The sequence below is a fragment of the Vicugna pacos genome, chromosome 7, assembly GCF_048564905.1.
Source record: "Vicugna pacos chromosome 7, VicPac4, whole genome shotgun sequence".
NCBI lineage: Eukaryota > Metazoa > Chordata > Mammalia > Artiodactyla > Camelidae > Vicugna > Vicugna pacos.
The window spans coordinates 46,124,452-46,140,350 of NC_132993.1; the positions used below are offsets into that span (position 1 = coordinate 46,124,452).

Consider the following 15,899-nt stretch of genomic DNA (forward strand, 5'->3'; position numbering starts at 1 on the left):
GCTAGAAGAAAGTTGTGAGACCTCTGACACTGGAAGGTCCATGTGTTAGTTCCAACTGGAAGGTCCAGCTGGAGGCTGAGATTCCCTCTGGGGTTTATCAGTGATGAAGATGATGTGCAACATGGCTTGTGAGGTTGTCAGTGACCTGGTCTGTGTACGTTGTCCTTCTTGAGTTGAAAGTCTTTCAGAGTTTGGTGTCAGGGAATGGTTTGAATGTTATCCAAGTAATCTTAATGGCAGCAGTTTAGACAAATTGATATTAAGGTAGATATCTTTGAAAATCATTTTGTATTTGAAGTTTGTACCAGTATTTATTAGAAACGCTATTGGGACATGCAGTGTAGGATTGTTCTTTGTGTATTGACGATGATGGGAGGGGTAGGCAATACCAGATCATCGATGACCTCCTACACCGTGTGGAAGTTTGGCATTTTGAAGACACTAAAGAATGGTAACTTTTGGCAGGAGAATAGCCATGGGGTGGTGGGCTGGAGGCAAGGATGTCATTTAGACACATGGTTCAGGTAATTCAAAGGTGATGGGACCTGAGCAGTGGGTATAAAGAATAAGTCGTCAGCAGTAGATAAATCTGCACAGCCTGAATTACTCCATGCCCATAGAGGGTCAGCTGAAATATAGCTAGTTTTGTTGGGAGTTGAGGTGGGGCTGCTGTGGCAGAGGAAATCTGACCATGTGTAAGGTACAAAGATAGTTTTTCAGTTCTTTATTTGGCATTCCTTGTGTGAATAAACTAGGCTACTTGATTGAAGAGGGGCGAGAAGAAACCGTTATCTTAATTATGGTGGTTTCATGAGTGTATATGTAATGGCAAAACTGATCAAATTTTGTGCAGTTCACTGTGCTTCAGTGATACTGTAAGATTTCAAAAAATGAGGCCATTATTGAATAATACTGATCTTAGTTATTTTTAACAGTTTTATTGAGATAAAATTCACGTGGCATATAATTCACTCATTAATGAGTACAATTCAGTGACTTTTTAGAATGTTAACAGATAGGTACAACCATCATCACAGTCAACTGAAGAACATTTCATCACCTCAGAAAAAAGCCGATAGCTGTCACCTTTACCCTCCCGCTGTCCCCAGCCCTGTGTAAGCACTAGTTTACTCTGTCTCTGTAGCGTTCCCTACAATGGACATGTCGTATGTGATATGGGGCCTTTTGTGACTGAGTTCTTTCACTTAAGTTTTCAAGGTTTATCCATGCAGCATGTGTCAGTATTCCATTCCTTTTTGCAGTCAAATGGTTCTCCATTGTATGGCTGTACCACAGTTTGTTTATACATGCATCAGTCGATGGACATTTTGATTGTTTCCACTTTATTATGAATGATTTTACTTACTCTATCTTAAGGAAAGTGATGGTCTTTGCATTTATCATGTGATCCTTTCTTTGCTATTTCTATTTTTGGATGAACGTTTAAAAAAAGAAAACATTGAGGGGGAGGGAGGGAGAGCTCAGTGGTAGAGCACATACTTAGAATGCACAAGGTCCTGGGTTCAATCCCTGGAACCTCCTCTAAAAATAATAATAATTACAAAAAAAATTTTTTTAAGTTGAACATGTGAGCTTTTTAAGTCCTAAATATATAAAAGGATGAATTCCAGCAAGACATTTCCTCTGAGGCTTTAATTTGCCTAGATACCTTCTTTCTCTTCCAGGTGAAATTTAAACTTTCCAAGCCTAGAGAAATGTTTCCTTTCTTGCTTGAGTAAAATAAATTCAGTTAGGAATAAAAATTTGGGTTTGTTAAGAAATTTTTGAAAATGTTGGAAAAGTGCAGTGGAAGTATTTTTGTTTTTTCTTTAACTTTTAAACAAAGCTTCTTAAAAGAAACCCTTGTGGCTGAGATAGATGGGAGAGGTAGAAAATACATGATGTTCTAGTAAGTGAGAGGAGACAAGAAGCTAGGGGTAGGCGGTTTATGTGACAGATAAAAACATTTATCCTGTCTTTCTGGTTAATGCAGGATGAGTCAAAACGTCAGAACTTATCAAGCATAAGTTGTACGTACGTACTCTGAGAGTGCGGTGCGTTGGAGTGGCGTGGTACAGTTTAGCAGTTCTGCCTGACAGCACAGCCAGACAAACGCCTACCTAACAGAGTGAAGGAAATCTGGTTACTATAGCATTGCTCAATCATTTGGGGGTTGGAGACCCTTTTGGAATTTGGGAATCTGACTGGGCTATTGACAGTTCTCCCATCTCTCAATTGTGATTACCCGCATAAAGCTTCAGAGATATGACATCAAAAACCCACTGAAATCCATTTATGATGTCTAGGTAAAAATCGTTATGTTGTTAATTTGTTGTCAACTGGGTACCAAGATTGATACTTGACTTATTTTTTTTTAGGGATTATAGGGTTTTTGTTTTGTTTTGTTTTTAGAGTCAGATTTATTGAAGTATAATTTACATACGATAAAATACATCATTTTTAGCATATAGGATTGTAGTTGGTAATTTTTTGAGATTTTACACATGGGATAGTTGACAGCCAGCAGCATTTATTATTATTTAGGAATAGAATGTTTAACTCTTACAAGCAACTTTTGTTTTGAACATAAATTTAACTTTATATGATACATGCAGTAAAAAATTTGATGTATATTTCCTCAATTTAAGTTAAAAAATTTTACTTGTATCATTTATGTCTGTGTATATGTATATATCATAGACATAAATATGTGTATATTTGTGTGTGTTATGTATATAAATACATATATAATTTATATGTCACTTTGCCATTGGGCCTTTTGGAGAACATTAGTTTCATTAGCATTTTTGCAGGTTTAGTCAGCATTGTTTATAAATCATAGTATTTAATTTTTGTAGTGTTTAAAGTAGTAAAAGCTAACGTGGTATAAGCTAAACTACGTGGAGACTAATGTATTTAGTGAACAAATTGCTTTTAGGAAGAATTACAAATGATGTTAATTTAATTAACATATTAAATTGGCAATCACCCCCTACTTCCTACCTTCCTCCTCCTATGTCTCCACACTCCTCTGTGCCCCCTGCCCTTCAAGATATCCAAGTGGCTATAAAGCTCTACGATTAGAGTGGCTTTCATTTGAAAACTAAATTTTAAATGGTAGATGTACCTTTCCTGCTGCTCTAATTATTTAAGATTGAATGAATTAAATACCTTGTTAGAAGTCTATAAATTTACATGTAAAACTTTTTTTGTATTAAATTTTTCTTTTAGTTTTAAAAATATAGGTAGATTGCTGCTTGGAAAAATTTAAGGCATTACACATTGCATAGTATCTATTTGGATGGCATTGTGAAAGATTTCCTATTTTTTGGCCTTTGTAAAATATAATATGATCAACATTACATGCACGGCAAATTTATGTCTAAAACAGGTGAGCGCTGTTATGAAGAGTGCAGTTCCTAATAAGCTATACTAGCATTTCCTCCTGAGAAGTAGTCACTTAGCTTATGAAATTTTTGAATGTCTTTTTTGTACCTGTATATTTTAGGTGCTGGGGTTAGTATAGTGAGTAAAAACTTCCTGTTCACGTGGAGCGTGCATTCTAGTGGCTGAGACAGAAAAGTGAAATTTTAAATAGCCAGTTAAGTGTTCTGAATTAAAAATAAAAAATTAAGCTTTATGATTTAACAGTAGCTATAATTTGAGATAAAGATCAGTGGGCTTTTTCTGGTAGGCCCCACCCAAAGGAAATTTACCATGTCAGAACTTAACTATGAAAATACTAACCATTCCATTTACAAATAGGTGTTAACCTTATTTAAAATAGAAAAAAATTAGAAGTTCATCTCCAGACAAACCTTGCTATAAATACCAACCTGGACTCAACAGACCAAGTAAAAACCTGAAAGGTCCCACTAAGATTAAGCAATTTCTTCTAAAGGAATGTTTAACTTTAGTAGGAAATTACCATAGAAATTTATTTAGAAAAAAAGAAAAAGAAAAAAAATTTATTTAGTGTGTTTCTTAATGGTTTATTGTGTTCTGGGGGCCAGAAAACATTCTCAAGGGACTGTCCTTCAAATTTTGCAATAAAGTTGATGAGTAAGTGTTTTCCTATAAATAAATAGAAGCTCATTTTGTTTTACTTTTCAAGAAAAACTTGTTACAGTTCTTGAAAATGAAGGGTAGTTGAATTTGGTTTATACTGACATAGACAACTAGTTGATACTCTAATAAAATTTACTGACAATTTTAATAGCCTCTCATTAGAATAACATGTATCTGAAATAATGCAGCTAAGGAAAGATAGACAGTTTCAAATTGTACATTTTCCAACTCACTGTAGACTAGAAATGTTCACTTTTTATATTTTCTTAGAAATGTTCTTTTTATATTTTTTACTGTCCAAGTATTGATAAACCACTTAGGTTAGTCTTTAGTCAAGACTCTGGGTAGAATATCTTTCTTATGATTTATTTTGCTGTCCTGCCTTGAGAGTAGTCTGTTCTGATATATCCATTGTAGCTGGACAAGGAAGTTCTTTGAAAAGGAACATTTTAAAGATAAAACTTAACGAGCCCTTGTCTCGTGACTTGCTAGGAAAGGAGGAAGTAAGTCAATGTGTTGGTGTGTGTATGGGAACTATATGCTGCTTTGTCATGCAGCCTCAGGAGCCAGCAGCTGTAGCTCTGAACACTTCAGCTGAGCCCCTTTACTTCTTGGTTAAATAAGCTTGAAGTTAGAAGTCTCAAGATTGGCAGGAGAGAAGGACCTACCAGATGCTCTCCGTGGGGCCCTTCACTCACTTCTGTAGTCCCAAACCCCAGTTAATTTTTTGTGGCTCATTTCCATCACAATACTTTGTGATTTTAAAGCATATTTCTGTCCTTGCTAATAACATGGGAAACTGAAAATTTATAATTTTCTCTCCCCCTCCTGATAGGTGCTGGATAGTTTACTAGTCCAGTATGGAGTGGTGGAAAGCTGTGAGCAAGGTACATGTCTTCTCAATTGCTTTCAAATTTGTAAAAGGAAGAAGGTAGAAAGAAAACTAATCTTTTTTTCTCTTCATTTTTCTCTTCCTCTAGTGAACACTGACTCGGAAACTGCAGTCGTAAATGTAACCTATTCCAGCAAGGACCAAGCTAGACAGTAAGCAGTTTGAAACCTTTTATCTCTATGCAGTAACTAGGTTAAATGTAATACTTACATTTTGGGCTGGTGGGTAGCAGACATAAACTTTATTTTGCAAAGTCTGACCTTGCAGTTCTTTTTAAGTTTGAATGTCTAATAAGAAACTGCAAGGGGGGAGGGTATAGCTCAAGTGGTAGAGCACATGCCTAGCATGCCTGAGGTCCTGGGTTCAATCCCCAGTACCTCCACTGAAAAATCAAATAAGTAAGTAAACCTAATTACCTCCCTCCTGCAAAAAAAAAAAAAAGAAAAAAAAAAGAAACTGCATTGGTTTAAGTTTTATTACATTTTCAGTATATCTTTAATACCAATAATAGAGTGATAAAGTATGAAGCTGAATTATTATATTGGCAAAAAGCTCGGGGCCTGGGTATCACTGCCAAATCACATAAAGACTTGTTTTTTTCCTTCTTATTGGTATGATACATATATTACTGCTGTTTTATCCAAAGCTGGTAAGTTGATCATGTGTTAAATTAACGGCAGTCTTAAATGTTAAGTTTTCTTGTTCAATGATGTTTTAATGATTACCATTGTCATTATTTGAGTGTGCAGACATTGGACTACTGTAATTTGGTAGAAAAAAATATATTTCAATGCAACAAACAGGCAAAAGTTCATAGATCAAAAAAATCTCCTCTAGGAAAAGATAATTCTGTAGGCTTGGGGGCAGTCTAATGAACAGCCACTAGAAAGGGGAAATGAGGGTCCCACAAATGCTGCTTTTGACAAATCAGTGGCGTAGTGCCCAGCAGCACAGTGCCGAGTGTCAGCAGACCATGGAAGTCTTAACCACCTCCAGCTGAAGTGCAGGCAGGAACAGACTGTCCTCTGTGTAGGGAAGATGAAAGGAAAAGACCATGCTCGCGGACCCTGAGCCCTAAAGGGGAAAGGCAAAACCAGCAGCAAGAGTGGGAATACAGTGAGGTTACCAAAGGCAGTACCCACACGTGGAGGGACTAGGAAAAGAAAGATAGGGCTGGGAAGGAGATGGAAATTCGCATAATACAGGTGGAACTTTACTTTTTAAGTTGGTAATATTCACATGCTTATGAATTTTAAAGGTCTGAAGATGCATGTAGTGCAAATCTTTGTCCTAGTATTGTTCCCCAATTACCTTGTTCCCTTCCTCGGAGATAAACCATATGAAGACTAATATATTGTGGATTCTTTCTCCTTTTTACACAAACGAGACCATAACATTTGAGTATTTTTATACATATAAATATATCTCTTCAAGTTGGATATAACTTAATTCTATGGGTATGAGTTGACTTAGTCCCAGATTGGATATTTTGGTCTGTTGCAGTTATGAGCAATGACATAGTGAATCCCTTTCTGCAGTCATTTTCTATGTGTGTGAGTATAGCTGTAGGGTAAATTCCTAGAAGTAGATTTGCTGAATCAAAATTTATGTGCATTTAAAAAATTTTGTTGGATATTGATGAATTACCCTTCATAGATCTTGAACTACTTTAAATTCCCACCAGCACTGTGTGAGTCCATTTCTCCTTACTGCTCCCTAACACGAGGCTTTATCAGACTGCCCATCAAGTAGGTGATAAGTAGCATCGGTCTAATTGTGTTCATTTCACTTTGCGTGATCGAGACTTCAGATTTACTTTTAATGTTTTAATATAAGATTCAATATATTTTAAACTACTCTGTTTTTCATTCTGTTTGTATCCTTCATTCATTTTAAAAATGTTAACAGTTTATCTGAGGACATTATAGAAGCTGTGGTATGATTTGCCAGATAAACGTATTTCTTACAAACTTTATTGTTCAGACATATCATATAAGGAAACTTCATGTTTTATACCCCAAGTAGGTTGAGGGGCAAAAGTGAGCAGTGGGAATGCAGAGGCTCCACTCATTTACATGTTTCAGTCTTTACAAAGACCTGTAATAGATACTTGGTAGAGTTAACTCTTTGTTAGATGGAAGATACGGGATAGCATGATAAACCCAAGGATATCTGGAGATTGTCAAGCGGCCTGTTCTAATTGCCTGATTTGGTAATTGATGTGAGGCTAGCTAAGTAAGAGGGAAAATGACGAAGTTAATGTTCTGTAGTCGTGTGGGAGAGCGCGTGTTGGAGACACACCTTCACAACTTTGAAGAGACTTAAAGTGAACTTTAATAGGGACAGGTTGACATTTAGCACCCCCTGCCCGCTTAAAAAGTACCCCCAGAGCATTAAAAGTACAAGTGGCAGGCAGGGTAGGCTGCTGGTCAAGGCAGAATTAACTGCTGAAAAGAATCCTAACATGACAGCAAGCTGAGTGTGGAGACACTTCAGTACTTCCTAGTGGTCATTGGAGATTGGCAGGGTCCTGTTTATCACAAGGAGGGAGGAGAAGACTGTTGGGAATTTGTAGCTTTGGTAATTGCATAATCTAAACAAATAAATTGGGTGTTTCAGTGAGGGAAATAGTCATCATATCCTTTGTTCTAAGAGTCAGTTTATTTACATTTATTGAGTAACAACTATTGACCAGAAGTTACCAATGAATAAAGGTACAGCCTCTTTGCTCAAGGATGTACCTCCCAGTGGTGAAGGAGTATTGGGAGAGGAAACACTTGATTTAATTCCTGCCCAAGTTGAGTTTCCTTGTAAGAAATTGGGTTTTCTCCCCCTCAGGAATCCAAAGATCAAAGAGAATTAGAAAACAAATGGGTATTCAGAGAAGGTTAATAGATTTAAAGAATGGACAAATCAGTTCTGTGTATAATGCTGTGAAAATTGCATCTAAAAGGATGCAGAGTATATTATCATTCTTTGAGGAGAATCAATTTTATTTAAGAGGCATTGAACCATGGAGTCAGGCAGCTCAGACTGAAATCTTGACCTCTCTGAGCTTCAGTTTTCTCAGCTACAGAATGAGAGTTGACAAGAACTAACATGTATGCCCATATTTATAGACAGTGGTCTTATCAAATGGCCTGGCACCTGGTAAATAATAACTCTTATTCAACCCATTGGTTCTGAGCTGCCTGTAGTGCAGCTGGAAGTGGCTTGAGCTGGGGAAGGCTGGTCCGTCCAGAACTTGCTCCATTGAACCCTGCAAGCTTGCTGTCGGTCTGGAATGCCTGTCTGCTGTCTAAACTACCCTGGCATGGTATCTTCGTGCTCTTTCCTTGGCAGCCATCCAAAGCTCCCTTCTTTAGGTAATGAGGACTAAGGTGACATTACTTTTTCCTTTATTTTTTAAAGCAATCATTTCTTGAGAATCTGTGTAACTGGAATGTGCTTGTGCAGATGTGAGTGGAGCATGGAAGTTAAGAGGGTGTGTTCCATAGTCCAGTTCCAAGGAATGGATTCCCTGTGCCCCTTTTATAGCTGTGACTCTGGTCAAGTTAATCTGTCATAATTCAGCCCTGTCTGGAAGATGGGAATAATTATAGTCCTTAGCTCATTGAGGCTGTTGAAGGAGGCTGACAGTACCTCAAAAACTTATCATAATATCTAAAAGGTATGAGAGCTCCTAAGCCAGCAGCTGTTATGCATTTCTCATTGCTTTTGATAACAGCCTGTTTTTGCGCAGGATACTTCATTTCAGAAAATGATTGGCTACTGATAATCAGAAGTTAGGGACTTAGTTCAAAAGCCTCTTGTTACTTAAAGCTCTATGAATGACACTTTAAGGGGATTCCTCAATAAGGCTGTTTCTCTAAGACAGAATTTAACATGGAAATTCCTGCCACCTTGTGGCTAGGAAAAATCTTAGGGTTAATAGTACACATATTACTAGGAAACATATACCTTTGTTTTAGCCTTAAGCCTCAAATTATTGATTTATTAAAATAAGTGAGTAAAAATAATGAAACTTCAAAAAATCATTAAAGCCAGAAGTATATACGTAGTGTTTCTTGTTCCTGGAAGTGAGAGACTTGGGTTTCTGAACACTATTTCCTTCCTTTCATCTTCTGGGGATGCTCCGGTAGCACAAAGACAGGTACTAGTCATTGGAAGATTTGTAGTGTGCGGCAAAGAAATAACCCTTTAGAATTTGTAGGCATTTAGTTCTTAAACTTTATTTTTTAGGGTACTTATTTCTGATGTTAATTTTTTGTTGGGAAATGGGAATATAGTTGATATTTTGAAGCTATTATTGCAGATCTTTACAGGTGGATCTGTGTCAGGTACACACAGTTATGGCCAGAAGTGTTTGACACAACTTGGCTGATCGCTAAAGGGGAGGATGTTTATCCTTAAACTTTGAAAATTATGTAAATAGATTTACTCTGGAAAAAGGAAAAATAGGCCAAGCAGTGAGGTCAAGGAATTTCTTGCCCTTTTTGCCATTTAGAGATAACCGCTGTTAAGTTTTCAATCAAATTTGGCAGACTTTGTCCCACACACTGCAACTTTTAAAATACCAAAGATCATTCTGTGAGTTAATCTCTATGTGATACTTGATTCCCCCCACAGTCTCTGTCTAGGCCTCTACTGGGCATATAGGCTGTTGGCAGTTTTTTGTTTTGTTTTGGTTTTTGCAGGTTTTTTTTTTTTCTTTTGGAACTAGTTTAGAAATGAAGTTCCTTAGTGGGTAAATGCATAGGCTTTGTCTGTAATTGTTTTGTTGAAATGGATTCCTGCAGTGGTGTGATCAGGCTTCCGGTAATTATTGCTGAATTGTTTGTCTCATCCTCTTATTCTTGGTACAAGAGAAAGCACAATGGTATGACTTTTACAGTAATTTACAGCCTCATTTTGTTAGGACCTATGGGATGTACAGCAGTGAGGTCTAGATGTAAGAAAGAGGAGGTTAGAGACATGCAGGTTAGAGTTGAGAGGGCCCATATCTAATCTTCTAGTTTCGTAGGTGAGGAGGCTACGAATGCCAAACAACGACATGGCCTTTGCACGGTTACATGGCTTACTTACTGTTCAAGCTGGGTTAGCATTCTGGTCTCTAGTCCACCTGTTTTTCAGATCCGTATCTGTGGACCATTGGATAAGTTTAACTTCTCTGGGTCTCATTTCTTTCTCCCTCATCCTTGAGATAAATTATTTATTCTCTGTCTCAGGGCCCTTTCAGCTCTACACTGTGATCTACCCCAATAAACTTATCAGTGTAATTAAGTGCTGCCAGTTAATGAAACTACTTACCATCTTCGGAATGACTCTTACAGTAGCATCAGAGCAGAGTCACATAGTGATGGGAAAGGGGAATCCTGAGTCATACACAGGTGAGGTAAACAGCCTTGAGTTCCATTTAAACTGAATGCATATGTTTTGAATAATTACGATGACAGTTGTTCATCACACGTCTCACATATATGGGTGAGTTGGTGAAAATACTATAATGTTTTCCCCTGAACTCAGCAGACTGCTAAACGATATAGCTGAATGTTAAACTTTGTGCGTAGAAAAGTTACAGTTGTTGACTTAAAATTCAGAAATGTAGAATTTTAGTTATGAGAAAGCTGTTGTTTGCAGTTAGGTTTCTCCTGACCCTTCAGCTATGTCCAAGTTTGGAGCATTGTCGTTTGAGGGGTCAGGAACCCTGCCTCATTGGCCGTTAGCGGAGGCATATACACAGTTAGCCATGGCACATGCATAGTTTGTGCTGTCTGCTCTTTGACAGCCTGAGTTGGGAGTCTTTGGGACCCAGACTCCGCACTGGGTCCTGGAACAGTGTGCTATCTGACCTCCCAAGTGAGAGAATCTTTTCTCTTCCCTTCAAAGAAATCTTTTTAAAGCAGCACAGTGAAGTTTGGACGTTACAGGTTATGCCGAGTTGAGAGTGTTGTTTCTTGGGACACATGTGGCTTTATTTGGAGAGCCCCAGAGTGCATAAAAGCGGCTGGTGACTGACATGTTCTTCTCTGTTTATGCCCATGGAGAAGGAGGTCTGTCTGTCTGCCTCCCTCTTACCTCCCACTCAGAAAAGAATTTAATTACCTTTTTTGGTAACACTACTGACTTAATTCCACAGTGAAATTTATTCTCTTCTGAAGCTGGCAATACTCAGTTTTGTAGTGGAAAAGGATGTCATAGTGAACTGTATTGCCTTTTATGCCCGAAGGTATAGTAGATTCCTTCGTTGGGTTGGGCTTTCCTTATGTTTTTGGAAGAACTTTCAATGATCTGTTTCTACTGGCCTTTAAAAGGTTTAATATTGCTTTGAATGACTGTCTAGTTGGTTGAGACTTTGTATAATAAATGCACATTGTAGATATTAATACAGTTTCTCAGCTGTTGTCTTCCTTCAGAAACAGCCAAAATATTTTAGGGCCATTAATCTGCATTTTCCTTAAGAAGAAAGGGGAGAGGGAAAAAACAAGGAACAGTATTTAACGTAAGTATCTTATATCAGGGCATTGATAAAATAAGTTGTACTGTGGCCCTGCTGTCACCTCTGAAGCTTATGAAAAGAATGCCTTTCAGACATAGAAATCACAAGGAAATATTTCAAGATATATTATATCTGGGGGAAAGCAAGTCACAAGACTGTGTATCACGATCTCAGTTATGCTTTTAAAGAAGGTACTGAACATGTACACACCTGTGTAAACATATAGGAAGGACTGGGCCCTTTTCAGAAGTTATCACAGTTGTGAACAGTTACTCTGGGAGGGGTCTTGGAGAGTTGGTGATGGTGCCAGAGAAATTTCTTGATGCTTTGCTCTTCTGTATGACTGGGATCTTTTATAATAGGAGTTCATTTGTGTGCAAGGCACTGTCGGACAGTGACGGAACAGGGGATTGAGGTGAGAAAAGGGCAGAATTCTGGTCCTAGGAACAGTAGTATGCCTTGTCTGGTTGCCTAGCTCTGCCATCTAATTTCATGCTTTTGGTGCCCTTTTTGGTGCTGGGACTATCTTTTTTCCTTCTTTCCATCCAAGTCAAAAGTTGAAGAGCCCCAAATAAGGAAAGCAGCAGCATGTGAGCCAGAAATGACCATTCTGAGCAACTAGAGAGAGACTGTTTCATGCCTGTTTTTCTTTCCCTGCCTGGGTTGAACTCAGGGCCCATTGGAACACAATCTGAGCAAAGAATCTGAGGAACCTGAGAGAAAGTGTGGGGCCTTTATTTGTTTTTAATGTTGTTGTGTACTGGGCGTATGTATTACTAGGAATGTGTTTACGTGTGCTTCTGATAACTTGGCCGTATCTTCTCTATCAACTTTTTTTTGAGTTCTCCGCTTTTCAAATATGTAGGTGAAGTAGAACACAAGAATTGGGATGAATCTTAAAAGCATGATAAGTAAAAGATGCCAGGTACGAGAGAGTACATGTCTACTCATAAATATTTATAAAGAAATGTAACAGGCAAAATCAATCTAAGGCTTTGGAAGCCTAGGGGAGGGGCCGTTATTGGGAGGAGGTACTGGCGAGGTGTCTGGAACCCTGGTGTGTCCTGGTTCTGGATCTGGATGTGCATGTTCACCGTGTGCAAATTCATTGAGATGTATGCTTAAGAATGGGTACTTTCCCATCATCAGGTTCAAAAATGAAAGGAAAAAGAAGTAAAGCTTCTCTCAGAATAGAGGGATGAGTGGATGGATGGATAGATGGATAAATAGATAAGGTAGAAAATAGCTTCATTTGCTTTTTTGGGGGAGGGTTCACCACCACCACTGCCTCTCTGCCCCAAATCATATCAAACTGGACAAGGTCAGGTATTTTCTCAGGGACTGGCTCATAGTAGGTACTGAGAATTTATAGTGATTGATTTCCCTGAGTGTTAAATTCTGTCCATCTCCAGTGAGTAGCTTAGAGACTTTTGGCCTTTGATTCTTAAAATGTTTTAAATAAATCTGCATTTTTTTATGAGGTTGAAGTAAGGGGGAGGTTTGTATTTGTAACCTCTTTTCCACTCTGATTTGAAAAGACTAGGCAGGACGGGGACTGCTCACTCCCTCCTGCTGTTCGGGAACTCATAAGCTGTTACTAACCTCATGGGTAATAGCGTAGTCAAGAGTTGGACAGAATATTCTTTACTTTATTGGTAGATGGCAAATACATTCCCTTTGGGAACTTGTTGGTCTTTCCTGTGTGTCTTCAAAGGAAAAGTCGTAGGGGGTGGGTTATGTGGTCTGAGTTTGCTTTGTTTAGAAGTTTTAGAGCCAATAATCCCAAGTGGGAGAGGTGGGTATTACTTTGCTGGAAGTTCTTTTACATAGCTCGATTTCTCTCCCCAACCCCTGCTCCTTGTCCACTTTTAGAGCTTTAGACAAACTGAATGGATTCCAGCTAGAGAACTTCACGCTGAAAGTGGCCTACATCCCCGACGAAATGGCTGCCCAGCAGAACCCCTCGCAGCAGCCCCGGGGTCGCCGTGGGTTTGGGCAGAGGGGCTCATCGAGGCAGGGGTCTCCAGGGTCAGTGTCCAAGCAGAAACCGTGTGACTTGCCCCTGCGCCTGCTGGTTCCCACCCAGTTCGTTGGAGCCATTATTGGAAAAGAAGGTGCCACCATTCGGAACATTACCAAGCAGACCCAGTCGAAGTGAGTATTCCTGAGTGTGTCGGGGGGCGTTCACGGTTTCCCCTTGAGTCTTAAAAACAGAGTATGTTGTTCTGGTGCTTGGCGCCCTTCCCAACGCGGTTATGATCCCATCTGGTATGGTCCTTGGGAATCCGGAAGAACCTTGTGATTTGATATCTCAGTGTTCATTTTATATGAACCTGGGGCTAAAACTTAATCTCAAAGGGAGCCTCAGATTTTCACACGTGATTGGAAAACAAATGATACCTAATCCCCTTCTGATGAGGGAGGCCTTGGTGAACAAAAGGGCAGCTTCTAGGTGGTTCTCTGCTCCCCCTTCTCCACTCCTGCCTCCCGTGATACCTGCCTTCATTGCTTTTGGAAGTAATTTCCTGGGTCCAAAACAGATCGTTTTTCAGTCTTGCTTTACTTTAGCCAAGAGTCAAGAGTCATTCAGCTTATTGTCCATATTTAAGCCATGTAGTCAGTTGATAGTTTTAATTTGCAGCTTTTAAGGGATTGAAAGATTTCTCCTCCGTCAGACCCTGGAGCTAACTTTTTAGGAGTAGAAAGCAGGAACTGTTGGTTTTGATTGACTCCCATGGTCCCAGTGCTGAGCACATTGCCTGGTGTGTGGAAGGCTCTCACACTTGTCAAGTGACTGAAATAACTGCAGGTGAATGATGTTTAGTGCTCTTAACATACATCTGAGGTACTTTCTCAGTTTAGAAGCTACAGTGCATTATATCTTCATTGTTTTGCTTTGTAAACCATCCCGTTGTGCTGTATGTGGAGATTTTGACCCAAAGAAGCTTGGTGATGAGCTCCCTTGCCACCCTGGTTGTGTAAATTGCCCCCAGGCACAGCTCTGGGCCGGCTGCTGCCAGGTTTCCTGAGGAGCTGTGGGTGGAGTAGGGGGACGAGGCTGTGTCCACACCTCTCTGTGTCCTTCTACACAGAAGTGTAGGGATGTGGCCTTGGGCCAGCTACAGAGACAACTGTGTATTATTTTGCTTTTTAAATTTAGTAAGAACAGTTATTTTGTGTGATCCAAGGAATTCAGCAATCTTTCTCAGAAAGTACAAGTCTGGTGCTGTGTATACCTTGCTTCTGTGTTTGTTCCCACAGGTTTAGAAGGTTATCTGTACTCATCTTAGGTGCCATGCCTGTGCTGAGCGAGCAGATTCCTTACTCAGGCAGAACCCAAACGAGCTGTCCAGTGGTGGCTGTGTGCCCCTCCCCCAGAGAGTGGCGTCTGGTCCTGCCTTCCCTGCTTTGAAGCAGGAGGTGCTGGGTGCTGGTGACCTTGGTGCAGCTCAGTGGCCTTGACTTGATCATGTAGAGGGTGGGGAAGACAATTAAACCCTAGCCCAGTCAGTTTTCATCTTAGATCTGCCTGCTTTTAATAGTAAAATTTAAAGGCTTCTTGCTACCCATGATCCACTGTTACCTGCAGAAACTAATTATTAATGGTTTCCCCTTCCTTGTCACGTGGCAGAGAGAGTTGTTCCTTTTAAAGCTACTCATTTCCTTGTCAGAGGAAAGAGCTTCTGTGATTTAAATTGAACTGTTTGTTTTATTTAAGCAGGAGGATGGAGGAGGGAAAGGGAAGGGAAGCAGTTTTTGTTGTATCCGATGATTCACCTGCAGCTCTGCTAGCGGATTTAATTAACTCTTGCCACTGAAGCTAGTCATTATCAGAGCCTCTGTTTCTGGAATGGCCGCAGAGGGCTACCCTCATCTGTAAAGCAGCATCTCCTTCTCTGGGAGGATCAGGGTTTAGTAACCCTTAACACAGAGCAGGTGGAAGTAAACCAGAAGGAGGGAGATGAACATGTTGCTACTAGGACAGAAGCGATACTTACCGTGATGGGGAATTGAACAGGGACTGGAAGAGATGGAAGCTGCTCTCTCAGATACTTAGATACTTTTTTATTGGTCATTTCTGGATAGCCCTTAGTTGTTTCATTTCTACATTGCCCTTATTTTTAGTGGTAGGTTTTAGTTGTGAGATAAATCTTCAGTTTTCAGTCAGACATTTAGGAAAAAGAAATGCAAGCTTTCATTTTATTGGCATGATGAAGTGGTCATTCTCATGCCCAGGAGCTACGTAGCTCTTGTCCAGTGTCTGAGTGGCCAGAGGAACGCACAGATACTTAAATTCCCCTGAACACACTTTTTTGGATAGTTGATTTTCTTTTTTGTACTTTTTAAAAAGAAGACTTATTTTGTCTCTAATCCAAAATGTATAGTATGCACATTGTAAAAACAAAGAGTTACCCTTCATCTAACCCCCGAGGTGACCAC

General features: G+C 39.4%; 1 protein-coding gene across 3 annotated transcripts in view; it reads left to right on the top strand.

Annotated features, from left to right (window-relative positions):
• Positions 1-15,899, top strand: part of IGF2BP3 (insulin like growth factor 2 mRNA binding protein 3) — a 122,329-nt gene that overhangs the window by 77,854 nt on the left and 28,576 nt on the right. For all 3 annotated transcript variants that reach the window (XM_006201803.4, XM_006201804.3, XM_031674234.2), the window contains exons 4-6: positions 4,904-4,955; positions 5,049-5,112; positions 13,332-13,613. In XM_006201803.4, the coding sequence (XP_006201865.1) occupies positions 4,904-4,955; positions 5,049-5,112; positions 13,332-13,613 (398 nt within the window). The remainder of the gene's footprint in view (positions 1-4,903; positions 4,956-5,048; positions 5,113-13,331; positions 13,614-15,899) is intronic.